This window comes from Balearica regulorum, chromosome 7 (genome assembly GCF_011004875.1).
Source record: "Balearica regulorum gibbericeps isolate bBalReg1 chromosome 7, bBalReg1.pri, whole genome shotgun sequence".
Taxonomy (NCBI): domain Eukaryota; kingdom Metazoa; phylum Chordata; class Aves; order Gruiformes; family Gruidae; genus Balearica; species Balearica regulorum.
In genome coordinates, this window is record NC_046190.1 from 39951981 (window position 1) to 39976152 (window position 24172).

The window sequence follows — 24172 nt, forward strand, 5'->3', positions numbered from 1 at the left end:
TTATAAAGGTCAAGTAAATTGTATGCAGTCTATGGTGCCCTAACATCTCTGGATTATTAAAACAGAATATTTTATTTAGACAGCCCCCTTCAGAGAGAAAAAAAAAAAAATCTCAGAATAATGCCTTTCCCCCTCCAATCTGAGTTAAGGCACCTACGCAATTCTGTGCACACTGAGGAGAACAGGAACATGAATGTTTATTTGTTCTTCACTTGAATTATAACAACTATTATTTTTTAAACACTCTATTAACATTTTTACAGGTTGTTTGGATAAGCCACAGCTATAAATCCTGCCCAGCTGTCAAGCAAGGAGAAAGCTTTGCATTATCTTGTGGGCAAGGAAATGAACTGCCAAGAACAGCGAAGGGGGTTGGGGGCGAGAAGGGGGTTAAACAGGGTTTAACGTGCCTAACCTGGGTCCCCGGAACAAAATCGTTGCCCCCAGCCACACGTCTGCCATCTTCCCGTACCAGAAGGACGCCCCAGTGAGCAATACTTTCACAGGAATTGTTGAGGAGGTCAGACAAGGATTCAGCAACACGGGGAGCTGACGATGCTCAGATCTTCCTTACTTTGTTAGAACCAGCAAGGCGGTTTTTGATCTTTAGCCAGTGAACAACAATTCCAAAATAAACGGGTTTTATGATCACGCTGCTGATTATGCCACAGTAAAACGCAGAGGCCTGCATGTAAGACCACTTAAGTTACACAGCTAATAGTACCTATGGAGATGCTAGCACTGCAAAAAGCCCATCCAAGACTCTGAGGAAGGCAGTAAATGAACGAGCAAACATAGAAATCCCATCGAAACCTATCCCAATTACAGCATTTACAGTTAAATGCTGCGACTTGCCTTGAAAGCACAATACGTAAGAAACTCCTCAACTGAACCTGGTTAGGAAATTGAATTCCTGGTGACATTTCATCTTTGATATTCTCCTACCACGGCCTCTAAGGTTCAGTGAACGCCTGAGAGCTGAGGGCTGTCCTGTGCCATCGGGCCAACATCAAAGAACACGAGTGCAATCAAAACTGCAGCTGAGGAAGATAGCTCCCCGAGTTTCAGTTTTACAGTTGTCATATTTCTCTCCCAAGCAGTTCAGAGAAGTCTGTAAAGGCAAGAGAGGTCAAGGAGAACAAAGAAGTGCCAGGCAGAATTACTACTTGCAGGTGCTCTAATTTCTTTTTTTTTTTTTTTGATAGATATGCCCAGCATACCCAGCTGGAAGTTAAGCAGCAGAAATCCCAAGTGACCAGCTGTACCTTGCAAGAACCAAGCTGGGCTCCATGTAGCTTTTAGACTACGGAGGGGAAAAGAAAAAAAAAAAAAAAAAAAAAGCATACAGAATGTTTCTAGCCTGAATTTTAACTATTAAAAACTGTCAGCTCTTCACACTCCTGGCACATCTCTAATAACAATAAACCCACTTTTAAAGATTGTTGTGGAATTTACTCTCAGGTTAGTAGGAAAAGAAAACCTTAAATAAATCTGTCGTTAACCTATATCTGGGTTAAGTTTTATTATTTAGGAGGAAACTTGGGGAAAGCTGCTCTGCCTGTGAAAATCACTGCCTCTTAAATGAGAGCACTGGAATTTTAAGTGTCCTGCTTTTGTTGAAGACTATGCCTCATAGTTGGCTATTTAATTAGGAATGAAACTTAATTTCTAATCACCGAGCACTCACGCTTACGAAGGAATTATAGTTTACATATTCTCTGGGATATAAAAATTAAGACTTTACAAATGCTGGTTAATCAGCATCGAAAGGCAGATAGATCAAAGCCTGCAGTGGTGGGGCAGACCAAAGCGTGCGCCGGCCACAACTCTCTCCCTCCCGGGTACGACACCAGGTGCCCCAAGCTGCCCATCTTCTTGTAAATTAAGAGGCAAAATATATAAACAGCACAAATATCTCGGAAAAGGAAAAAAAAAAAACAAAGGAATGAACTAACTTCATACTCTGGCCACCCTTGAGGTTGCAAGCAGCACTTTACGCAGGCAGATGAAATCCTCCTCGTCAAACGTGGAAGAGGATCGTTGCGGATCCGCAGGCTCCCTCCGCTAATCTGTTCTGGCAAGATGACTACGCTATTTGCTTCCTTTATAAAAAAAATAAAATTTATGCATACACGAATAAAGGGCTAACCGTACAATCAGTAGCAACAGTAGCGCCAGGAGAAGAGCCTGCTGCAAGATAAAAATATGATGTGAAATGCATCATATAAGGATGATTTTTTGGCTCATACTTTTTATGTAGATCAGTTAGGCCTTGGTCATGGAGAAGAGTTTGGGGGGATTTAGGGGTTTGGGTTTTTTTGAAAGCACTAACTGTTTTGTAACTACAACAGCCTATGGATGTAGTGCGCTACGGAAGGATGGAGGAGAGAGGACAAGCCTGGACACTGGGGCTGTGTGCCAAAGAGCTGGCCTTTTTTTTTTCTTTTTTTTTTTCTTTTCTCAGCTGTGACAGATGTCCTTTCCCTACCACTCAGAATTTCTCTTTTTGCAAAGAACAGAAGCCTTGAACAGCCAAGACATTTGCAGACAGTATAAAAAGCGGTTTTGAGGGTGTGAGGGGGAGGGTCAAAAGCAGAAATCTGTTTATTTGGCACCTAAATATAGCCCAGTTAACTCAGCAAACATTTTTTCTCTACTACATGCTATTTTGTCTATATTTAGAGGCTGTAAGGAACCAGCTGTAGCATCACCATTTTATTACATTCACTGATGGGGAATTTGGTTTCGTTCCCCAGAACAAATCTTTGCCGCTAAGTGACCATGACCACTCACCTGAGTCTCGGGTAGAAAAATTAAGTTTTCAGCTGAAGCACCAGCCGTAAGGATGAGCTCTTAACCTTAGCCTTACACGAAGGAGCTCTGCTCAGCTATGCCTGGCTGCGAACCAAGCCTCTAATAATCAAAGAGGACACATCGCCAGGCTGCTATTCCAGGTCGGCCGCAGGTTGATTAGTTCTTTCATTCAGCAAGACTCAGCTGCCAGTAAAACACAGGTTTCGACCAACTGCGTTCAGAACAGAGGCTGCTTCTAAGAAAAACCTTTTCAGACAGTAAATAAAAAAAAGTTTTGGTATTTTGAGATTCCTGGTTAAAAAGCATTATAAACCTTCAGACTATTTTTGCCTTTTTTTTTTTTTTATAAATAGGATTGCACATCTGTAGCATGCAGAAGAAAACTTTTTTTGTGATGAAAATTACCGTACATTAGGCTTAGGGCTACATAATTATTTTTTTCCCCCATAAACACTTCAATCGAACCTCGTCTGCTGAAGTTGTATCGTACAGACACATCTCTGTCAACATGGCATCTGATTTCCCTTAGATGAGCGCACAAATAGACAATTGATTTAACTTCTCAGAATCCTTCCCTGCACAACAGATACCTTTTAAAAAGCATAGGCCACGGGCAACAAAAGGAGAGCTTTTTACTCAAAAAACCACCCATAGTCTACAATTTTTTCTCCAATGCTTTCACGCTAATTTGCTGAGGTAGCTGTCTTTTATTCTCAATGTACGTACTGGAGGAAAGTGCACTTGAGTCTACAAAGCAATCCAGAGAAAATGGTATCAAGGCATTCAGCGGCCGTGTCTGAGCAATCTCGGGATCGTCAACACAAACAGATAAAACCCCCAGACTTTTAGGTCTTCCGAAAACGTGCAGAGCACAGAAAAGGTTTCAAACAAGCAGATGATGTTGGCGGAAGGAAGAAAACCCGTAGAGCAGCGTGAGCGAGACAGGCGTAGCGCTGCTCGTCTCCCGGCGATGGATCCGAAGCCTCGATGGTTGATGCCCAGGCTCAGGACCCGGCAGCCTCCAGTTCTGCCCAACCTGTCCTCGGTGACCCGAGCGACTGGGTGTCAGGCTGCAGAGACTTGTGATTTGGGGTGCCACGGCCCCTCTCACAGCTTGTACTGGGCAGTCAAACGCAGAGCCAAGGCAACTCTGAAGGAGCTACAGAGTAAACAATCTGACAGCAAGTTAGCTTTTTTCTGCATCATATTCTTCAACTGAATTGATAAAAATTCCATTAAGAGGCTCAGAATGGAATATTATCTCCCCATAATATATCATTTCTTCAGTATCAACAAAGTCAAAAAATATTTCAACTGCTGAACAACGAAATGAGAATAGGTAATGGAGGTGAAGGCTTCCAACTACGCAAGTGCAATATGTAATTTTTTTAAACGCCAGGCACTATTCAGGAATAGCATCTCAGTCTTATAAGGCTCCTCCAACATACATTAAAACTTCAAATACCTGTAAAGATCCTACCTTCTTGGTACGTTACACAAGCATCTATGTTTTCCATCGCTGTCCTGACCATCCTTAAGACATCGGCTTTACTTCAGTGCATAAATCAATCAGCTTGTCCTAACTTACACCTATGCTTCCAAATCCTATACTATGCAAACAGGGTACAAGTTCACGAAGCTTTACATTTTGTTTGCTACGTATTCATAAATTTTGCACCAATTTAATAACGCTGCCACAATGGAAGATTATTTGGCTCCGTTTAAACTGCAGCCTTCTTCAGCACTGTCCCGGCAGCCAAAATTTTTGGGGTCATTAAATCCAGGGAGCTTAATCAAATAACGCGCCTCCAATTTATAACGTTTGCCCGTCCCAAATCACATCAAGAATCTTTTGCGGTGGAAAAAAGTGAATAAAACCCAAGTGGATACAGGCTCAATTTTATTAAGCCTGCAATAGAAGAGTCCTGTGTGGCTCACGGATGGAATTTCTGGTCAAACCAAGGAGAGAGAAAAGAGCCACCGTGCTCCAGAGGTGAAATCTGAGTGACATGGACGCACGTCCCTGGCTCTGCCCAATTTCAGTCAAGTGTCACCAGTGTTCATCGCTGTGCCGATGGGGCAGCCTCACCCTCTGTGAAAGCCTTTCCATTTGTACCTGCGAACACCAGGATCATGCCTCAACCCAGGTGTATATATCCTAACCGAGGCTCTAAATATCAGGCTAGCGGTTGTAAGTTCTTTTTGGCTTTCAAATAAAAAAAAAAATTTTTAAAAATCCACCTGTTGAGTCTGTGCAAGGGTAACAGCACATAATCAGAAAGCTGAGATTTGCTTGATGATGTCTCTTTTGGACTTGTTTTGCCCACCTAAATAACGGTAACAGTCATCCTTGTACAAAGTCCGAAGGAAAAAAAAAAAAAGTCGGGGATTTAAGAGGGACGTAATAATTTGTTCCTAGTCACAGATAACACATGGTCTTGAAGTACCTGCCACGATGGTTGATGAGAAAATAACACCACTTGCAAAGCAGAAGGTAGAGCAGCTGCTTTCTGCACGGCAGGAGCAGAGGTCAGGTCCGCCGCCGTACAGAGCCCAACGCCATAATCCCTACCAAACTGGGGTGGCACACATAACATACCTGCACTCACAATGCCTGCCTAACGTGCTCTGGTATTCAGGCTTGCCATGCCTGCAGAAAACGCTCCTTGACAGTGCGTGCCCTCCTGCAGGCACATTAATAAATCTAGTAAATGAATGGAGGGAAATAAGATGGATAGTTAGCGGTCCCTTGGGACTCTTCTAATGAAAGACTGCTGGGCCGCAACACAATATCCAGCCCGCAACAGATCGCCGCCGCCAAAAAAAGGCCACGTGAGCTCCTCCTGCCAAGGCAAGCTGCGACTCCGAGATACCCTGTCAGAGTCGGTTAAGAAGCAGCAAAGTAAGAGAGTTGCACCACCTGCGGCCCTTCTCCAAGCAGAAGCGTCGCAAAACTTCAATTATCTTCCAGCAGCAACAAGTCTAACTCCAAGTGGTGAGTCAGAGGCTGCGTCTTCCTTTCAGCAATGCCCTGAACCAAGTAAAACCAGAGTATCTGCCTTACTTAAGCTCTCCCAACGTACTCGTTATCACGGTATCTGAGTACATCTGTGTTTGGGTAGGCTGCTAATAGAGAAAAGGCGTCGCTTCTCCACACTTCATTTCTCTCCCGTGCCTCTCTCTAGAGCTAGGCTTCTACTGGGAAAACAGAAAGCAATCAAGTATCTGATGAGCAGGAGATGTGTTCTCCCCTTCGTGCAATTGCTGTCTTAACAGGATTTAAATGTGCAAAGATCTGTAAGGGAAAAAAGCTTTTATATATACATATATACGTACACATATATGCGCACGCTCCAGTTCAACTAGTTTGTAAATACCTAGCAGGTTTAGATAAACAGCACCATTGGAGCGCTCAGACACAAGTTATGCGTGAAGGTGTACGCGCACCCCCACATTTCGAACCGAGATTTAGCCCACTCTTCTGCCTGTACACTGTACGCTCCCCGCCAGTGAGACGTCGCTGTTATTTGGGCCGTAGGCAGGGCAGCGATGAGGACAAGTAGCGATAAACGCTAAAACGCAGCCTCCCGGAGCTGGAGCACCACTTCATCAAGTGGCGCACGACGACGTATTGAGTCACTGCAGGATGACATTCAGCCATCGCACGGCGTGCGCCGTGATGTTTTGTCAATACAACTCAAGGCCATTACCGCTAAACGCCCCGATGCGGAGCGAACCGGCCGCTCTCCCGCTTTGTGCCCTTTTCGGTGCCGGTTCTTTAGGGGCTGTGCATTATCTGTCTTTCGGCTGAGTCGAGCAAGGTGCAGGCAGCCAACGTGACAGGACTGCTGTTTGCCCCTAACAGGAGGCCCACGGGATGTCACATCTGATCAGTCGTGAGTCAACTGATTTTGTACAAACTGGCACGCGAGAAAAGCTGGATTGGCAGGAAAATCAAGCCTCCTGTGGTATCTTGTGCTACAGCCACTGGAGGCTCTCTGTCTCCTGATATACAGAGGAAACAAGGCAGGTTTTTCAGGGAAATGTAAAGTCTTGACCCGATCAGATGGAACAGCTTTGTAGAAGGAAGAGCTTTGGGGTTGGAGAGGGAAGAGAAGGGCAAGCATCCATAGGAAGAGAGAAGAATCGTCAGCAGAAGAAGAGGGAGCAGGAACATGAGACCGAGGGAAGTAACTGAGGGCTCGGAAGAGAAGGGAGAAGAGGACGGTGAGGCCTTTCTGGGGAAGAGCAGTCTGCCCTGCCGTGGTGGGCAGAAGGCACAGTGGTGTGAAGGCAGAGGGCTCTGGGAGCACAGCGCCAGCACGTGCTGCAAAGGGGACAGAGAAGACACGCGAAGGACCCCGGTGGGAACCTGGCAGCCAAGAGGAAGGGAACAGATGCGATGGATTCAGCCCACAGAAACTGCAAATCGCAACATTCCTGCGTTGTACAATCCCACCCTGCAGATTCGTACCCAGCTGCAGGTCACTGCAGAAAACTGGAAAGGAACAGTATCATTTCTCTCCTCCCCAGCCCCCTCTTCCACAATGCTTGAATGCTCCGTTTTTTTCCTCCCTCGCTTCTTAAAGTGGGAAGAGAGTGAAAAGAAACCCTACTGCCTCGTCCGCCTCTTCCAGCCGCTTCCCCGCGTCCTTGCAGCCGTTGGCTCCGCACCCCTCTGCAGCCTCCGGAGCCGGGATCCAGCTGCCCAGCCAAAGACGGCAGCAGCGAGCTGCCGTTAGCGCAGACGTGGGCTCCGTGGCAGCTACGTCGAACAACCCTGCTGAAGACCGCGTGTCAAAATCATTTTTTTGTTTCGTTCATTAAATATATATATATATATCAAACTACAAAACACAGCAGCTGACAACAGATGTGTATTCTCCTGTAGGTGACCAAGTTTACCCACCCTTACACCTCTCGCGTAACCCTTTAGAGACTTTCACCAATTTAAACAATACTGAAACTTCCAGGCAAAGAGGTGGACGCTAAGTCCACCGCGTACGTATTTCCACCTCAGAAAGGAGGATGCCTGATCTTCCCTTTTACCTAAAGGAATTTCGCAGGTTTTTAAGAGTCATGATTTTCAAAGCATCTCTGTAGCTACTAAGATCACATAAAGGTATAGCTGAATGGCATTATTTGCGTCGCATTTGGTTTATCTACACCTTTCTTAAGTGCTTGGCTGTCGCCTTGATGTGCTGTTGCTAGAGTCATATGACAATTGATTTCTTCTATTCATCAGAAATGTTACCCGCCAAGAAAGTTATTTTCCTCATTTAGCCAGTGGACTACAAGAGCACTAATGAATTCCCCTCACCCGGTGGATCCTTGCGCACAATTGACATCAAATAGGCAGCTGAAATAGTAACAAGCACTGACAGATCCCAGGGACCCACTTACACTGGGGGCAGGGAGCAAAGGCTTTGGATTCTCATCACAGCCATGTCACCAGTTATTTACTCTTTTGCTCCTGCATCTGAACGACACTCTGTGGCTGCTAAGCCGCAGAAGCCAACAGCATTTCGGCATTCCCAGAGCCCATTTGATACCGGACAAAAATCCACATACACCACTGATATTAAAGCCGGATTGTTTTCTATCCTAATAAAAGTTGATCTCGTAGGATATTGGTGTCAATGCAATACTCCTATACATGTGGATAAGTATATACATGCACACACACACAATTGTCATATATATACATATATATATTTCTCTTGAAACTAGGATATCACATTTACCACAAAGTATATTTACAAGACCCCAGTTTCAGTTTTGGTCAACCCAGACATCTACGTTATGATTTCTCCTGTTTGTTCAGATCCCCCACGATCACCACCTCACAGAATATTAAATAAGTGAACAAAATGAGCTGGCCTGGCTGGGTAGTTCTCAAATCCACTTCAAGCCCCCATCGCGGTGCCGGTCCACAGCTTTCCTGACACAGTTTGTGTGTTTAACAGGAAACACCTCCAATAAATATGCTCACAAACTGAAGCAAAAAAGGCAATTTTGGAGAAAGAAACACAGCTCCGGCTAGGAAAAGTGATGCAGTATGATGAGGGGCTTTTTTTCAGTGATACCTTACTTCAAGATTGCTCCTAATGAACAAGCACCAAGTACAGTGCAAATATCCCAATCCTGCTCTGCAATTTTAAAGTCTGGGAGACCATTTTCTACTTTGAAACCAGGCACCGCTGCTCAAGTTTGGCTATACGTGCTCAGGCACCAGTTTCCAAGGAAACCAGTGACTGCATGAGCATTGCAAAATGCAAGTCCTGTGCTCGCCGGTTCACAAGTACACTGTAGCTGTCTCCGTGACACAAACCCTTCCAGGTAGGTGCTTTACCACTGTTTCTCAAAGAACTTAATATAATTTCCGATGTTCAGGATGTCAGTATACACAGTAAATATCCGAGCAACGTTGCACACTTGCAACCAAACCACTTTCTGTAGACGTTGCAAGAAGGAGAAAGGAATTCTTTGCGTTGTTTTAGGCTCCAATGTGGCAAATATTTTTGTTTTTTCATGTTCTGTCAGCCCTTCAAAACAAAGACAAGCTACACAAACTGTGAATGTCAGGGACTTCTCTGCCTGCACGTACCCCCTAGAAATGGCAAAGCAGCAGATGAAAAACATTTATACAAATATTTATCCTTTACCCTGCTATAAATGCAAGTATTTTGGCACCAGGAAAAGCCAAAAGAGAAGAAATACGAGCAGTGCAGGCAGTAAGGAGTATCATTTATGACAGTAAGTGGCATTTAAAGCACCACCATCTCCAGTTCAAAAAGCACAGCTTCCCAGGATCCCTAACCTTAAGATAAGGCGTGTATTCCACGACTTCCAAAATCCTAGCATCCCACAGTGGCCATCCCATGCAGGATAACCAAAGAAACAGGTACGTATCAACTCACTGTCCTTTTTACCTCTCTAAAGGAGTGATTTTTTTCCCCTCGACTCCTGTTTTGCACCTGGTGCCCAGTGAGACAGTGTTTAGTAAAGGCATGGAGTCCGCTCACCTTCCCAGCGAGTCTGCAACACAGGTCACTGCAAGCAGCTGGCTAGTCTGAATTTTGTGCTACTACGTACATTTTGGCCCAATATCAGCGCTCTGATCTGGGAGACGGCAGGGATTGGACTCGTTTCAGATGTGTAAGTTGCATATTGTGTTTAGGAACAGAGGATGCTAAAGCTCAGGACTACTTTCACAGCGAGTCTGCAGAGAAGGCATGGTCTAGGACCTCATTTTCAGCTGATGTACTTTAAAACTATCCACCCAATAATACGAATAAGAGGAAAAAAGTTAATTCTTTAGAAAATTAATTTATGGAGATGTATTACAATTTTAAAAATAGTTTCCATGTTAATGATCGCCTTCATTTAAGTGCTACCAGTTTGCTTAAAACTACTGTACTTGCTGAATAGTTTTGTTTTGCATACAATCACCATAAAGATTTCAATATAGTTTCTGAACAGAACTACTTTGCTTTAAAACCTAGTGTATCTACACTATACTGCTAAAATTAATATCCGAAAGCAGCAGAAAATCAGAGAAGTATGTGTTGCTTATTGCTACTAAGCAGAACTAAAAATAATTGATCTTGTCGTCACTCATCAAAGCAAGAATCAGACAGAAAATGACAAAACAACTATGTGGCTTTATGTCCGGTGAATTGGTTTTCTACCTTCCTTTGAATAAAACACCTCTGGTCCTTAGACTTTACATTCAGCATAAACATTACCTGATTAAACAAGCGTACTTCAGGGATGACCCGGAACGCTACCTGCCAACGGAGAAAAATCTTTGTCCTCTGCCTGACAACTAAATACAATACAGTTATTCCTTACCCCCACTAGTAACCAAAGCCTCAGAAGGCTGAATTATACAAAGAGCCAAACTACCAGCAATCTCACGCTTGCCACTTCACAAGGCAGTAAGCGGCACGGACTCTGTGGCGTGAGTCACGCGTATGCCTCTTGCGAACAGGAAAGCCCCATCCACCACACCACCACCGGCGCCAAGCCAGACCTGTCAAAACAGAGGAAAATAACATTTGACTGACTTGCATTCGCCACTATCCTTGACACGCCGCATGTTAAAACTTCTGTCAGGAAGCATATCATCCTTCACAATAAAAACTCATCCCCGCTCCCAGCCCTGCTGTGGGAACGGAAGCGGAGCAAGCTAGGTGTTTGGGGAGTCAAGAGAGGAGACGACTCATAAGGCAACTCTGCCAAGCTGCCTTGGCCAGCCGTATAGATGAGGTAAGTTTAGGACAGGGCTGCTGGGCAGGCAACAAGTCCCACGTACCCAGATTCAGCAGTGAGCTGTCCTTCACAGCATCCGAGAGCTTGTCCGTGCAAATCAGCCAGCTGAAGCCAAACACAAAACCCACGATAGGGTTGGAGTGGCACCACGCTGCTGGAGAGGCAGGAGACAAGTTGATCCGTCCCCTTGATAGCCGTCAAGATGAGTGGAAAGCTAATCAGCCTGGGCCTCAGGGAGGTCATTACCCAAGACGATGCTCTTGGCCACATCTCGTATGGGTGGACACGTCATCCTTTCTCACAGACCTCCTACCAGTGGAAAGATACTGCCCCATCACCACTCAACGCATATCAGTAAAGTCCTAGCCCTAAAGTCTTAACCCCCTAAATTCTGCATACCAAGAGAAAAAACCAACCACTGACATCAGTGTATGTCAGCATTTAACCAAGAATTAGCAGATCCTTCCAGGCACATAAATTCTTCTTCAGAACAACATTAAACTACATTCAGATGGATTCAATGCTGTATCATGTAGCATATAAAAGCAACCGCAGAAGTTAATTACGCTCAAACAAACCATAAACACATTTCAATTGGTTGCTGGACACATCATACTGAATTACATCTCGATACTGAAAAACAATTAAGGTTGCGCCCCTACATCCATCGCTGCTGACTGCTTTCGATCTGTTGTTTTCTGCAGCACGACATCAAAACCAGAACGTAACAGGGCTGAAGAGGCCACCATTCCTCGTGCAATTTCACAGCTCCTGTCCGGCATTTCGGGAGGCAATCACAGCGAGAGGGTTGTCTCAGTTCCCAATCACAGGTCCCTCCAATCATCTCAACCATCAGTTTCTAGCAGTAAAATTATGTTGCGACCGTCCTCCAAATTATTTTAGAAAGAGGAAAGCATCGGGTTTAAGAAAAGAGGTTGACGGGTTTTGGTTGGTTTGGGTTTTTTAGAACTACAGTTTGAGAGTTTTAATTAATGAACGGCTCCTGGGTATCGCAGCATACACATCATTTACAAATACCAGCAGATAATTTTATGCAAACACTCTAAATATGAAGTGCTTTTCAAATATTTCTGGGGGTTTTATTATTATTATTATGATCACTTAAAAATATGCCTCTAGTCCACATTTGCCTTCAAAGAACCAATTTGTCTGCTGAAGAGATTTTGTTAAATCTCTTGTATGTACGTTGTACTTTCCCTAAGGCTATGCAACCAAGTATTTCGGTTTTTTAAAACCAGAACTCTTAAATACGACTCACAGACTGCTCCTCCCCCCCAAAAATGGATCTCTAGGATTCTGGCAGATTCCCCAACTTTACATTCAAAGCATTCCTAAGTCTGTTAACTCACAAAACCAAGTCATTTTTCGCCTTACTCAACAGTTTCTATAAATGACGCAGCATTTTGCCGTTATCTCAGTTAAGGCAATGACAGGACATGCACCACCTCTGAGAAGAGAAGATCAGGCCCTATACATTTCTTCATGCTCACGAGCTCTCCGCTTTGCTTTACATTCCACTTCTACAATTATTTTTTTTCCCTTCTGGAAAACAAAATATGCTGATTACAGAGTCTTCCAAAAAAGCATACATCTGTTGCCAATCACCAAACAAAACAGCCTTTTAAAATAAAAAGTCCTGGGTATTTTCCCATGGCAAGTACAAAATAACGAAAAGCAAAGAGATGACAGTTAGAGCTTCCTAGTTAAAAAGGCTCTTTGTTTTGCAGCTCTGTAAGATCTTAATTGGAATAACAGTCGGGACAAATTCGGTCTCGCGGTATTCTTTTCATGCTGACAGGCTGTTAGCAGCCAGGATATATCCTGCAAGAGGTCAAAGGTGTGGAAAAACAAACAGAGCAGTGATTTTAGAAGATGAAGAGGAGATAAGGATTTGTCACGGCATTTTTCTACCATGGAAAACCATCTAGCTTTCTCCACAGTCTGGGCCCACTTACTCCAGTCAAGTTATTTCCTTTGCGGGCAGAAAGAAAAAGCCACTTATTTTAGACAACCGGCTTCTAGTTACTTCAATAGGAAGCCTGACAAAGATGCCAATGCCTGAGTTCTCTCACTGGTCTCGTAACTTGGAAGAAAACGGCACAATGTGTCCCTCCACGGATTTTAGCTATAAACTCCTCATGTGAACCCACAAGGTCCCGTTTCACATTTTTTAAAAAAAAATTTTAGAGGTGAGATAAGGCCAACCCTGCAACAGCAACTAAAACTCTTAACACTCTGAAACAGATTTTTTTAAAACTATACACATCTTAAACGGTGGGGTTTGCATGCAAGGTAAGATCTTGCAGGAAATTTCATGGCATTTTTCCGTACGAGGCAATTAAATTTACTTTCACGCTTAAAAGCCAGTCAGGGTTTAACCATTTTCTAACCCTACGTGGCATCACAGCAATTTCCAAAGACGCTTGACCACAGAGTCAGACCCACAGGTATCAGAAGTCTACCACGGCCCTTGGGATCACACCTCCTCGTTTCTAACGAACTTACTACTACTACTGATCCTACCAATCTCCAGCCGCCTGAGGTGCTCCACAAGATCAGGAGGACAGAACCAGCACCACTTAACTGCAAAAAAACCCCACAGGCCACCAAGACTGAAGATTTCCTGTGCGTCCTCTTGGCGCTCCTACTCCTCTATAATGCTGGAAAACAGGCTGCTACCCTTGGTGGCTCATCCAAACCAAAGGTTGGATGCCACTACCTCAAGAGTCATTGAGGTTTGGCACGAACGGGCCAAAAAAGTCAACCTTTGTTTATTTTGGTAGTTCCTCTTCTGTGTCCAGGTCCTCTCCACCTTAACCCCCAGTACCACCACAAACGGCTATCTCGAACATCAGAATGTCATCAAGATTGCATCACGCTTGTTTAATCAAGACGAGGACCTCCCCTCATCCACTCACAAGCACTGTCTAAGCCATATTTGAGGCAGCACATAGAAAAACTGTAAAAAAAAAAAAAATCCAAATTCAGGGATTAATGATCCCAAATAAACTAGACCACTTGTGCTTCCTCACTCAGTCTCCCAGGAACATCCACCACTAACAGAGCAGGTCATCTCTATTGCATTTTAGTCATGAGAACTACAGGTAAGCAAAATACATGGCTCAAGTTTTCCTTTATTTATGCAGCTGTATCTTCCTTTCCATTGGAATGCACAAATTAAACGCGCTCATCAGTGCAGTTATGGATTTAGGCAAGCACCCGAGATGACCATCTATCTCCAGAAGACGTCGGGTTGCCTCAGCAGGTGTCCATCCTCGGGCGTCAGGCTTTTCGTCACCGTAATATAACATGGCTGAAGCTGAACAGCGAACGCTTCCCAGGGCAACGTGCGCTCCTGAAGTCATTAACAAGTATCTTTTCCACCCCAGCGATTAAAGTCTGAAGCTGCAGGTTGACCTAAATATTGTAAATAGTATTGGAGTATTGACCAAGGAAGGTCAATATGAAATACTGATGGGTGGCACGCATTACACCTCACGTGAGACTGCGGCCAGGCACGTACGCAACGAGCAATTAAAATTCAAGCTGGAAAACGTTAATTCAAGGCTTCCTCAGGCTTCCTACGTATTTCACCGTACGGGGCAGAGGTTCCAGGCTTGTTCTGCTGAAACCTGAAGCACTGCCCCCAGCCCTGGGGAAGCTCGATTCGCACTTTCAGGGCACCAAGGGGCAAAAACGCGCGCATGTCCCTGACAGAAAAATAAGTATTTTTGGATGCGATACTCTGTCCTACAGCTTAATTGAGGAAATTAATGCCTCTGGGTCGCCTTATCCCACCTTAGAGGTTTACCAGATGCACCACGGCTTGCACAGACCCACCAGGCAGCCCGCACCATCCCCCCCCTCCTGACACAGCCCGGTCTCCACTTTTTGGGGTGTTTTTTTATTTCTTTTTGGGGGGTTGGTGGTTTGTTGTTTTTTTTTCTTGGTCCACCCCAGTTTCTCCCCACCGCCCTTTTGGATCCAGAGCCGCAGCCGTTCGCCTTAAAAGGGCAAAATATCTGTGGAGAAACGGCGGCGGGAAGAGGCGGGAAGGGGAGGGGGGGAAGCAGGCGGGCGGGCAGGCAGGCGAGCCGCCACACGGCGGCCAGGCCCGGCCGAAGGTCCCGAGGCGGGGGGCCCGGCCCATGGCGGCCGCCCTCCCTGGGCAGGCGGCCCCGGCGCGGCCGTTGCCAGGAGACGGCGGAGCCCCGCCATGGCGGCGGGAAGGGCCGAGCCTGCGCGGGCAGGGCAGGGGACACCGCTCGACCCCGGCCCAAGACCCACCGCGGGAGACGAGCGAGTCGGGGCGGCAGGTCCCGCTCCGACACCCCCAGCCGGGGCAATGGCGAGCACCTGGGCATCGTCCCTCACAGCTGCCCGGCCTCAGCCACAGCACCTGCGCCGCCGCCCCACCCGGGAGTTAATCCCACAGCCGTGCGGAGCTGCTGGAGTCCCGCGTGGGGCTCCGGAGCGGCCCGGCTGGAGCAACAGGGGCCGAGGGCCCGTCTGCCGTGTGCCCTAACGAGCGGCGGGGGTCTACCTGCACCCCAAAGCCCACGCGGGAGCGGGGAGGCGAAAACCAAAATTAAACCCACAACCACCCCGATACCAGCACGGCTCGAACGATCCTCCGCGACCCCAGCGCTCCTGGGGTTTAATTCAGCCAGGGAGACATCGGCCGCAAAGGGGAGGCGGGTTTCTCCACCGACCGGCAGGTCGAGCCCCGGTTGCCGCCAGCCGAGGGGCGCAGCCCGGCAGCTGCGGGCAGGGACCAGCCGAGCCCCGGCCGGCCCCGCCGCCTCCGATACGCTTGCACATAAAGCCAGGCGCTTCAGCAGCACATAATATCTTTTTTCCCCCCCTTTAAGAAATGCTGAACCAAATGCATTGCAATTTATTGGCCAGGAAAAGATACTGGGGCGGAGGGGGGCGATCCCTCTCCTGCAAGGTCTCCGTTTTCTCCATGAAATCGCTGTAATTTCCCTAGTCTGCGGCAAGTGTGAAACCAGGGCAGAGCATCCCCCGGGCGTACTGGGAGCCCCGGTTCCCCTCAACTTTCCCTACCCTCCGCCGGACCAGGTCACTGCAACGAGCCCCTGCCGCTGCCTCCCCCCAAACACCCGCACCCACCGGGCAGGGGAGGCCGGGCAGGGCGGCGAGGAGGCTGCTGGAGACCCGGCCACCGTGGGACTCCCAAGTTTCCCTGCCCGCCCCGCCGTGAATCGCTCCCTGCGGGACACCGCTTCTCCTCGGAGGGGAGAGCGACCCCCGGGTTTCTCCCGTCCCCTCCCGCAGCGGTGAAGCCCCCGAGACGGCGATGCGCTCCGGTTCAACCCGCCGGCAGCAGAAACTCCGCCGGCGGCCGCCCGCCCCTGCCCGAGCTCGCCGCCGTGCCTCCCCCGGCGGGAAAGGAGCCGGGGCGGGGGAGCGCGGCTCTGCCCCCTCCCTGCGCTCACTCCCGTCGGACACCCCCTCCCCAAGCCCGCAGCTCGCAACTTTCCCACCCCGCGGGGCCACCCGGGAGGGCTGCGGGGGCGGGCGGCACCCGGGGCGGCCGCGCTTCGGGGCTCTCCTCCCCCCCCTTCCCCCAACCCCCCGGCCCGGTGCCTTCCCGGCGGGCGGCGGCAGCGAGGACGGGGGATGGAGGGGAAGCGGTGTCCGCCGGCTGCCCCGCAGGCAGCGAGGGGAGAAGGGGGGGGCGAGAGGGGCTGAGCCCGGCGGATGGAGAGGCGAGGCGAGGCACGGAGCGCTCCGCTCCCCGCGGGAGGGGGGTACCCGGGGTGAACCCCCTGCTTACTGCGGGCTCTTGGGGTAGAAGGGGAGGGTGACGTGGCTGAGATCCTGGATGTCAAAGGCGGTGGGCTCGGCCGAGATCGCCTGCCGCTTGGTCCTCTGCTCCCCCTGCAAGGTGCCGGCGCTCTGCTGCTGCGCCTGCTGGGTGGCGGGCCGGATCACGGAGCGGTACTTGTCCAGCTCGTTCTGCAGCTTCTGGATCAGTTCGTCCTTCTGGTCCAACTCCAGCTCCAGCTCGTCGATGAGAGCATCCCGCTGCCGCAGCTCCTCGATCTTCTCCTGCAGCGCGTACTGTAAATCCCGCAAAGTGCCCATGGTCCTGCCGCCTCGCTCGCCGCTCGCCTCTCCCGGCAACTTTCCCCCCCACCCCCCCCGGGCCGCCTCCCCGCACTTGGGCCAACTTCGCCTCCGCCGCCCCCTCCGGCCCCGGCCCGGCCCGGCGCGGCCCCGCTACCCGCCGGGGCCCCGCCGCAGCCGGACCCCTCGCCGCCGGCACCGCGCTCCGGAGCCGGGTTGTTAGGGGCGATTTCGATCCGGCTGCGTCAGGCTAGGCTGGAGAGGGAGCGGGAGAGGCACACACACACACACACACACACACACGGAGGGGGAGGGAAGGCGGCGGGGAGGGAGGCAGGGGCGCCTGCGAGGATGCACATGTAACTCCCCGCTCCCTCCTTCCCGGCCCCGCCGGCTCCCCGCACCGCCCACACCCCCGGGGTCACCCGGCGGGGGATGCGGGGAGGGGGCTGGCCGGAGGCTCGGCTCGGCTCGGCTCGGCTCCCCCCCGGGGCTGCGGGAGCGCTCCGCCGCCGGGAGCCTGTGCCGAGCCCTTCCCCTCCCGTCCTTTTGCAGGAGGAGGCCATCAAACAGGTCCAAACCCGGGGAGATGGCTGCTTTCGGGGTGTCCCCTGGTCCTCTCCCTTCCCATCCTCTGCTCCCATCAAGGGTGGTACTTTTTCCCTGCAGAACTTGCCCGGCTTATCTCCCGTTTACTTTCTTTTTTCTTTTTTTTTTTAAATAGCTAATTTTTGCCATCCTTCTCTGAGTGAAAGCACAAGCCAGTGCCTGGCATCGCTCCTCCTCAGTCTCAGCACGCTTTGGGCTCCAAAACCCAGATTTTAATATGAATATCGGTCAAGTATGTCTGCACTGGAAAAGCCTGGAGGCAGGGCATATGGGTCTTAGAGCACTAAAAAAAAAAACAAACCCCGAACTTAAAATGTGGGAAATAATAGACTTGCTGCGTAGCCCCAATACCCACATGAAAGCATGAGCTAGTTTCTGCCGTACCAAACACGACAGGATTTTCCCAGCGCGCGAGCACGACCCCTGATGCGCCAGGATTGTCTGCGTGCCGACAAACCGCTTACGCACCGGTTCTACCTACGCGATGCAGTCCACGGGTCTGCAGCACAAAAATAACAAAATAAAATAAATGAGCCGCGTCGGATGAGCCCTCGGTGCCAAACGGGTTTGTTTTCTCTCGTCTTGCCTGCGTTTGCCAGGCGGCGCGGAAGGGACAGCGATCTACGCCTGTGACAACGCGGCTCCTAGGCTTGGCCCTCTGGGGCAGAAAGAAGGATCTGTGGGCAAGAAAATAACTGGTTTGGGGATTTCTGGATAAGACTGCACATTCTGGAGGAGTCGGGGGGTAAAAACCCCCAGAGCCCAGCGAGAGGCAAAGCTTCTGCAGCGGCACAGTTTCGTGCTTGGATGTTTTCAGGGCAGCAAAAGCGGCTGCTTCAGTTCCCTCTCTGGGAGTTCCATTTGGGGAGGGGAGAGGGAGGATGCGGCCGTGGATACGTTTTTTGGAGGTGGGTGGTACCGCGGTGTTAGTACCTGCTGTTAGCAGTGTGCCTGGACCTCCCATTCGAGCATCAGCTGGACCTGAGAGACATCCAGACAGAGACCGCGTTTCTGGGACTGAGCTTTTTTTTTTTTTTTTTTTGCTGGTTTTGTTTGGTTTGGTTTTTTTTACTGTTACATACTGGCGCTTGGCTGAGTCCAAAGTTCCAGCTTTCAACCTGCAGATGGTCTTTATAAAATAAATTTAAAAAAAAAAAAAAAAAGAACGGATGAGGAATCACAACTGCTCCCTGCTCAATGCTGTTGTATGAAAGGGCCTGGCCTCTCTTCGTAAGCGTGAGGCTTTGCAGGTTCTTCAACGTATTTGATCCCTCCTGCGTTTTTTGAGATGCACGTGGAAAAAATAAAAAAAAAAAAATTGGGTTACGTAAAACGTTTCAGTTTTCAGTCCCCCTGATGCATATGTGCCAGGCACAAAAGCAAAGTCCCCTGGTTGTTTGCATGGGTTGCCAAAGTGCTTTACGTTCAGACAGCATTTTTTACTGTATATTCCCTCCATTGCAATCTTGCCTAACTCGCTAGGAACAAAAGTACCAAATATCTTGTGAACGTTTCCATTTTAAAGACCAGCGTTTAACTAGATGCACTCCTGCTGCCCACAAACTAGGAATCAATGATAAAGAAAATATTTTAATAGCCTTCAGCAGACATGCTTAAAGTTTTATTGCTTTCCTCCCTCCGGAAGCGATACCAACTTCTGGACGAGGCAGACGGCGATACGGTTAACTGAAGCCCACCAGGCTTCAAAAGAATAACTGCCCTGGGGGGAAACTTGGGCGTAATTTCTCGATGACAAGCAGTAAAGCCACATTTCTTGGTTTCTATTAGAGGTGCGTAGCCTGGGACGGAGACAACGGTACCTAGATCAGAAAGGATTGGGGGAAACCCCCTGAGAAATTACAGGGAATAAAACCGGCGAGGAATTTCGCTGAGTGTATCTAAAGCAAATATTTATTTACAGATTTTTCATAAGACTTATGAGGTCTAAAGAGAGGTTTTATGGCTCAGTTTTAGATTTGGGACTCTAATCAGCAGCTGTCAAGTCTAAGGCTGGTCCTCCCCGATTTAAGGATGAGGCCAAAGCAGCCCAAAGGGCTTCACAACCCGAGAGCCGCGTTCTGCCGCGGGAAGGCAGCCAGCAGTTGCCTATTTTTGACTCTTTGCTGCTCTCCCAAAGAAACCATCGGGCGAGCATAGATCTCCTCCCCGCGGTTCCTGCTTCAGGCTTTCCCGGTATCGGCTGGCGTGTAATCTCAGGGATGCCAGGGTACCGCCCCACTCTGATAAAAATAAATCTTCTGATCCCATCCCTTTCCACTTAAAGTTCCCAATTAAAAAAAAAAAAAAATCTCAGACTCTCAGAGCAGCTGCTTTGTCTTCTTGATCCAGTGAACAGAAAGAAACTGTTTCGGGGAGAAGAATGGTAGGAATGCACCAACTGGCTTGGGTTTTGGGAGGACAGGGCGAAGCTGCTTGTGGTGTCTGTTAAGGGAGCCTTTGGCTACGGTCATCCCAAAGCCCTTTCCTGATCCGGCCGCTGCAGTTCTGCGCCTGGATGTCAAGGAAGCAGGGAGCCGAAAAAAAAAAAAGCCTCTGCAGATGGTGACCTCTCTGCCCCAAAGCACCGCGTGCGGGGCTTGCTGATGTGAATCACACGAAACTGGGATGTTTCTTCTCTTCAAACAGGCTCTGATATACTCACAATATTTCCTCTCTGCACAGCTCCTAGGTTTGAATAGCTTTTGCTTCTAAACCTTTCAAGGATCATCTGTCACCAAACGCACCCACTCAGCTGCCATCTTCCCAGCTAAAATCATATTTGAAAGCTCTCTATTCTGCAAACATCTCCCTGGGCTCGCCAGTCGAGTAGCAAGCGGGATCGCTGATGGCTAAACGTCACCTTGCTACAGCCGGCCAGGACAGCGTGGACAGAGGAGCCAGTGATGCATCACCGCGTACAAACATTTTCCTCCTCCTGGAAGCGTGGTTTTTTTCCCTGCCTAATCCACTCCAATGGCAATCCTTATTCTTTTCCCAAAAGAAAGTTGGAACCGCTTGGATTTTGCGACACATTTCTCTGCTGGTCAGGGCTTTGTGCAGATTTGGGAAGGTGTGTGACCGGCGGGACTCTACCCGCCGACGGCTCGCAGCTGGCTGCAAAGCTGAACGTGTTCCCTACGCGCGTATTCACAACAACACCTTTACGACGTGAAGGAGGAAAGACTAAAGATACAGGAAGATCTAGAGGAAGGCAGCACGTACATGAGCTGAACTCTTGCAAAAAGCATGCTACGACCAACTCGAGTTGCAGTTCACCCCTGAGAGTCACCACCCATCTCATCCATGGGGTGCTACCTCCCCCTTTCCACCACGCACCCAAAATTCACGCCAGTCTCTGAGGCAGAGGAAGGACTGCCACCTACTGAAACCCGAACGCATCCGACTCCTCCCTAGAGCACATTTGGCCATTTTTTTTGCCTTTTGCCCCAAACAGAGTGTCTTCGGCAACCCCTTCTGGGCCCACGGTGCCCTACAGATTTGCAGCTGGAAAATAATCTAGGCTGGAACTACCGTGTCAAAGCAGCCTCGCCGAGACCGAGGAGCAGGGATTCGCAGTATTTGGGGAGTACTTCAGCCCCGTTTCTCTCCAAAAATAAGCCCCATTGTCTCGTGACATTGGGCATTCCCCCTTATTTTGGCTCTTTTTGGAGCCTCTACAAATGAAACTGAAACGCGTTGGTTCCTCCCCGCGGAAGGGATGGAGATATCCAGGGTTGGGCACTCTTGCAGCGAGTGCTGTCTTTTAAACCCCATTGAATCCCGAGTGTTGAAAGTCAAATCAACATCTCAACTGGATTATCTCAAGGATTTTCCTTTAGCATGTCGATTTTTTCCATTATCAGTAAGAAACACTGAGAAATAGCTCTTGTGAAGAGCGTGCAACTGCTCCAGCCTGCCCTAGGAAATCCTCCCAGGATGAGGATCATTTGGAGTAAAGTGCACGAGAATAAAAAAAAAAAAAAAAAAATACCCCGAGATCTATCAATGGTACAAAAAAATGCTCACTGCAGAGACAAGAAAAAAATAATAGTGTGCTGTACTGCAGTTGGTAATATGCTTAGCTTTTTATATCACATTAGGGGCATGCATAATAATACAAAAATGAATGTTTGTGTCATGCAAGGCAAAAGGACGAGACGTTATGAGGGTATAATAGCACAGAATTATCCATGTAACACGGCGGGTTGAAGCCCTCCTCCCCTTGTGCGTGCGCACACGCGTGTGCCAGAATCTGATTTAAGATTCAAGTTTCCTGTTCACCCTCGTGGGTCCCTTTGCCCAGAACAACAGATGGCACGAAGGACCTCACGCGCTGGCGAGGTAAGAGATAACCCTCCCCTCATCGTTCTTCCAGGCTCGTTCCCGTTGGGTGGGCTGCAGGGCTGAACCAGCAGAAGAGTATCAATCATCTTTAGGGGGGGAACACGAGTTTTACATAAAAATGGCACAATAAATTATCCAGAAGTTGAATACACATTCAACAAGCCCTTCGAAGCTCTTTCCTTCCATCAGAGCAACCAAAAGGGTCTCTCTGACTTCTTCTGCCCACTAACAAGACCCTATTCACACCAGCCCTGCCTATTTGTCTACAGAAACCACGCAGCCTCTGCCCTCCAAAAAGCATCTCTCACACTTGAGTTGAAAGTTGTCTTTCTAAGCCAGGCTTTTTCTCCCGTGATCGCATGGAAAGTTGGATTTTTCAACAGCTCACCCCATCAGGTGGCGGCAGTGGATCTCCGCATCGCTTTCGGTGCTGGTTCAGCCACTCATGAGTCCCTACAGGGCAGGAGGGGATGGGACAGGCTTGCTGGTAGCACCTTCTCATATCCTCAGCCTAAACGAAATCTTTGGAGCTGGGCTTTCTCCGGGCAAGAGTAAACGCATCTTCTGTGCACCCCTAGGTAGGAGCTGCAAGTAGCAGCAGATCTCAGGCAGGTCAGGCGTGGGAACCGCCATCCCTGATCCTGATCCCTCCTGCCCATACACAACCTCAAGTGACCAGTTCACTTTTTTTTTTTTTTTTCCCCACCTGCCAGAAGGGGCTGGACTGCCCGGCAAGGTCAGAGCAGAGCTCAGACACGTCTTCCCGTGGGCTGGATTAAGTCAGAAGCGGCTTCAAAATGATTCAGCTGCCTTAAGAAGTCTCTTTAGGCTCACGTTAAGCAGCAACTTGTTCTGAAAACTGCCAAGATAAATACTTAGTGCTGTTTTTCAGTTACTACAATTAGACACTGACTATGCCCCTGCTTTTCTCAGCAGTCCCAGGGCACTGACTATGTAGAGCAAAAGCAGCATTTAGACAAGGAGAGCCCTGGAAATGGAGATTTCTTTTGCTTCCAGCCTTAAGCTACCGGCAAATGAACCCAGGGACCAATTAAACTGAACGTAAGGATGCGGATCTAGTCTTGGAGCCATGAGATACAGGACATAATGGAGGGGAAGTTTGTAGAAAACATTGACTCAGTTGATGTGGTTGGAAAACCAGATTGTTCTGGCTCTCGCGCACATATCTGAGAGACTGGGAGAGGCTGAAACGTTCGAGGGAAGGTGGGAGCCACGTGTTGGATTGTCCCGGAGACACAGCCAGGATAGTCAGGCCAGCTTCCTTGTGCTTCTTATCAACCAGAGTTTAACCGCTGGGGACACCCCGTGCTCAGTGACCCCTTTATCTTCACTATTCAACATATGTTCCTCTTCCCACTGTGTGATATCTCGGTGTCGTGGTGAAGGGGTGGGAGAGCTCAGCGACGCATCCATCACCCAGCCCACACGCCAAACGCCGTGGGGTTACTGCCCGAGGATGAAAACAACCCAGCCTGACCACGCAACAGCAGCAACAACATCCTAATGCCGAAAAGCTCTGCAATTCATTCCGCCATCGAACCATCAACACAGAGGCTACCAAAAGTTTCCCAAACCTCACTTTTCAGAGCGGACCTCACCGTGTCGAGGGCAATCAGGAACTCGACAGGGTGTCAGGACATCCGGGGACTTCATCTGCTCCTACTAACCTTTCCCGTATGAGATCATCTCTTCGTTCATCTTCACGTGGGGCTCTAAGTAGCGACAACAGCTTCTGGGGGCATGTTTCGGAGCAGCGATTCTTGCATCGGTATTCAGCAGTACGCCGCCTTGACCAAAAGGGAGGTTTGTCTTGCGAGCTGGCCTGCAGTTCTTCGTGGTATACTTCTAAAACGCTACGCAACCACGTTCAAACTCATCAGCTGTTACCGTGCAGTTATATCTTTTCCTTCCTCCAAACTCTGTTGCCCTCCACAACTTGCTGATTTTTTTTGATTTTTTTTTTTTTTTTAGTTCTCTGGTTGCAAGAGGTGGAAAG

The 24172-nt window shown here is 48.7% G+C and overlaps 1 protein-coding gene across 3 annotated transcripts in view; it reads right to left on the bottom strand.

Moving 5' to 3' along the window:
• Positions 1-24172, bottom strand: part of PRKG1 (protein kinase cGMP-dependent 1) — a 507011-nt gene that overhangs the window by 456795 nt on the left and 26044 nt on the right. The window contains exon 1 of one of the 3 annotated variants that reach the window (XM_075759022.1): positions 16910-17260. The exons of 1 other annotated variant lie outside the window; for it this stretch is intronic. In XM_075759022.1, the coding sequence (XP_075615137.1) occupies positions 16910-17220 (311 nt within the window). In that variant the 5' untranslated portion in view covers positions 17221-17260. Of the gene's footprint in view, positions 1-15721; positions 15852-16909; positions 17261-24172 lie in introns of those variants that run through there. One more of the 3 variants, XM_075759024.1, reaches the window with a different exon arrangement.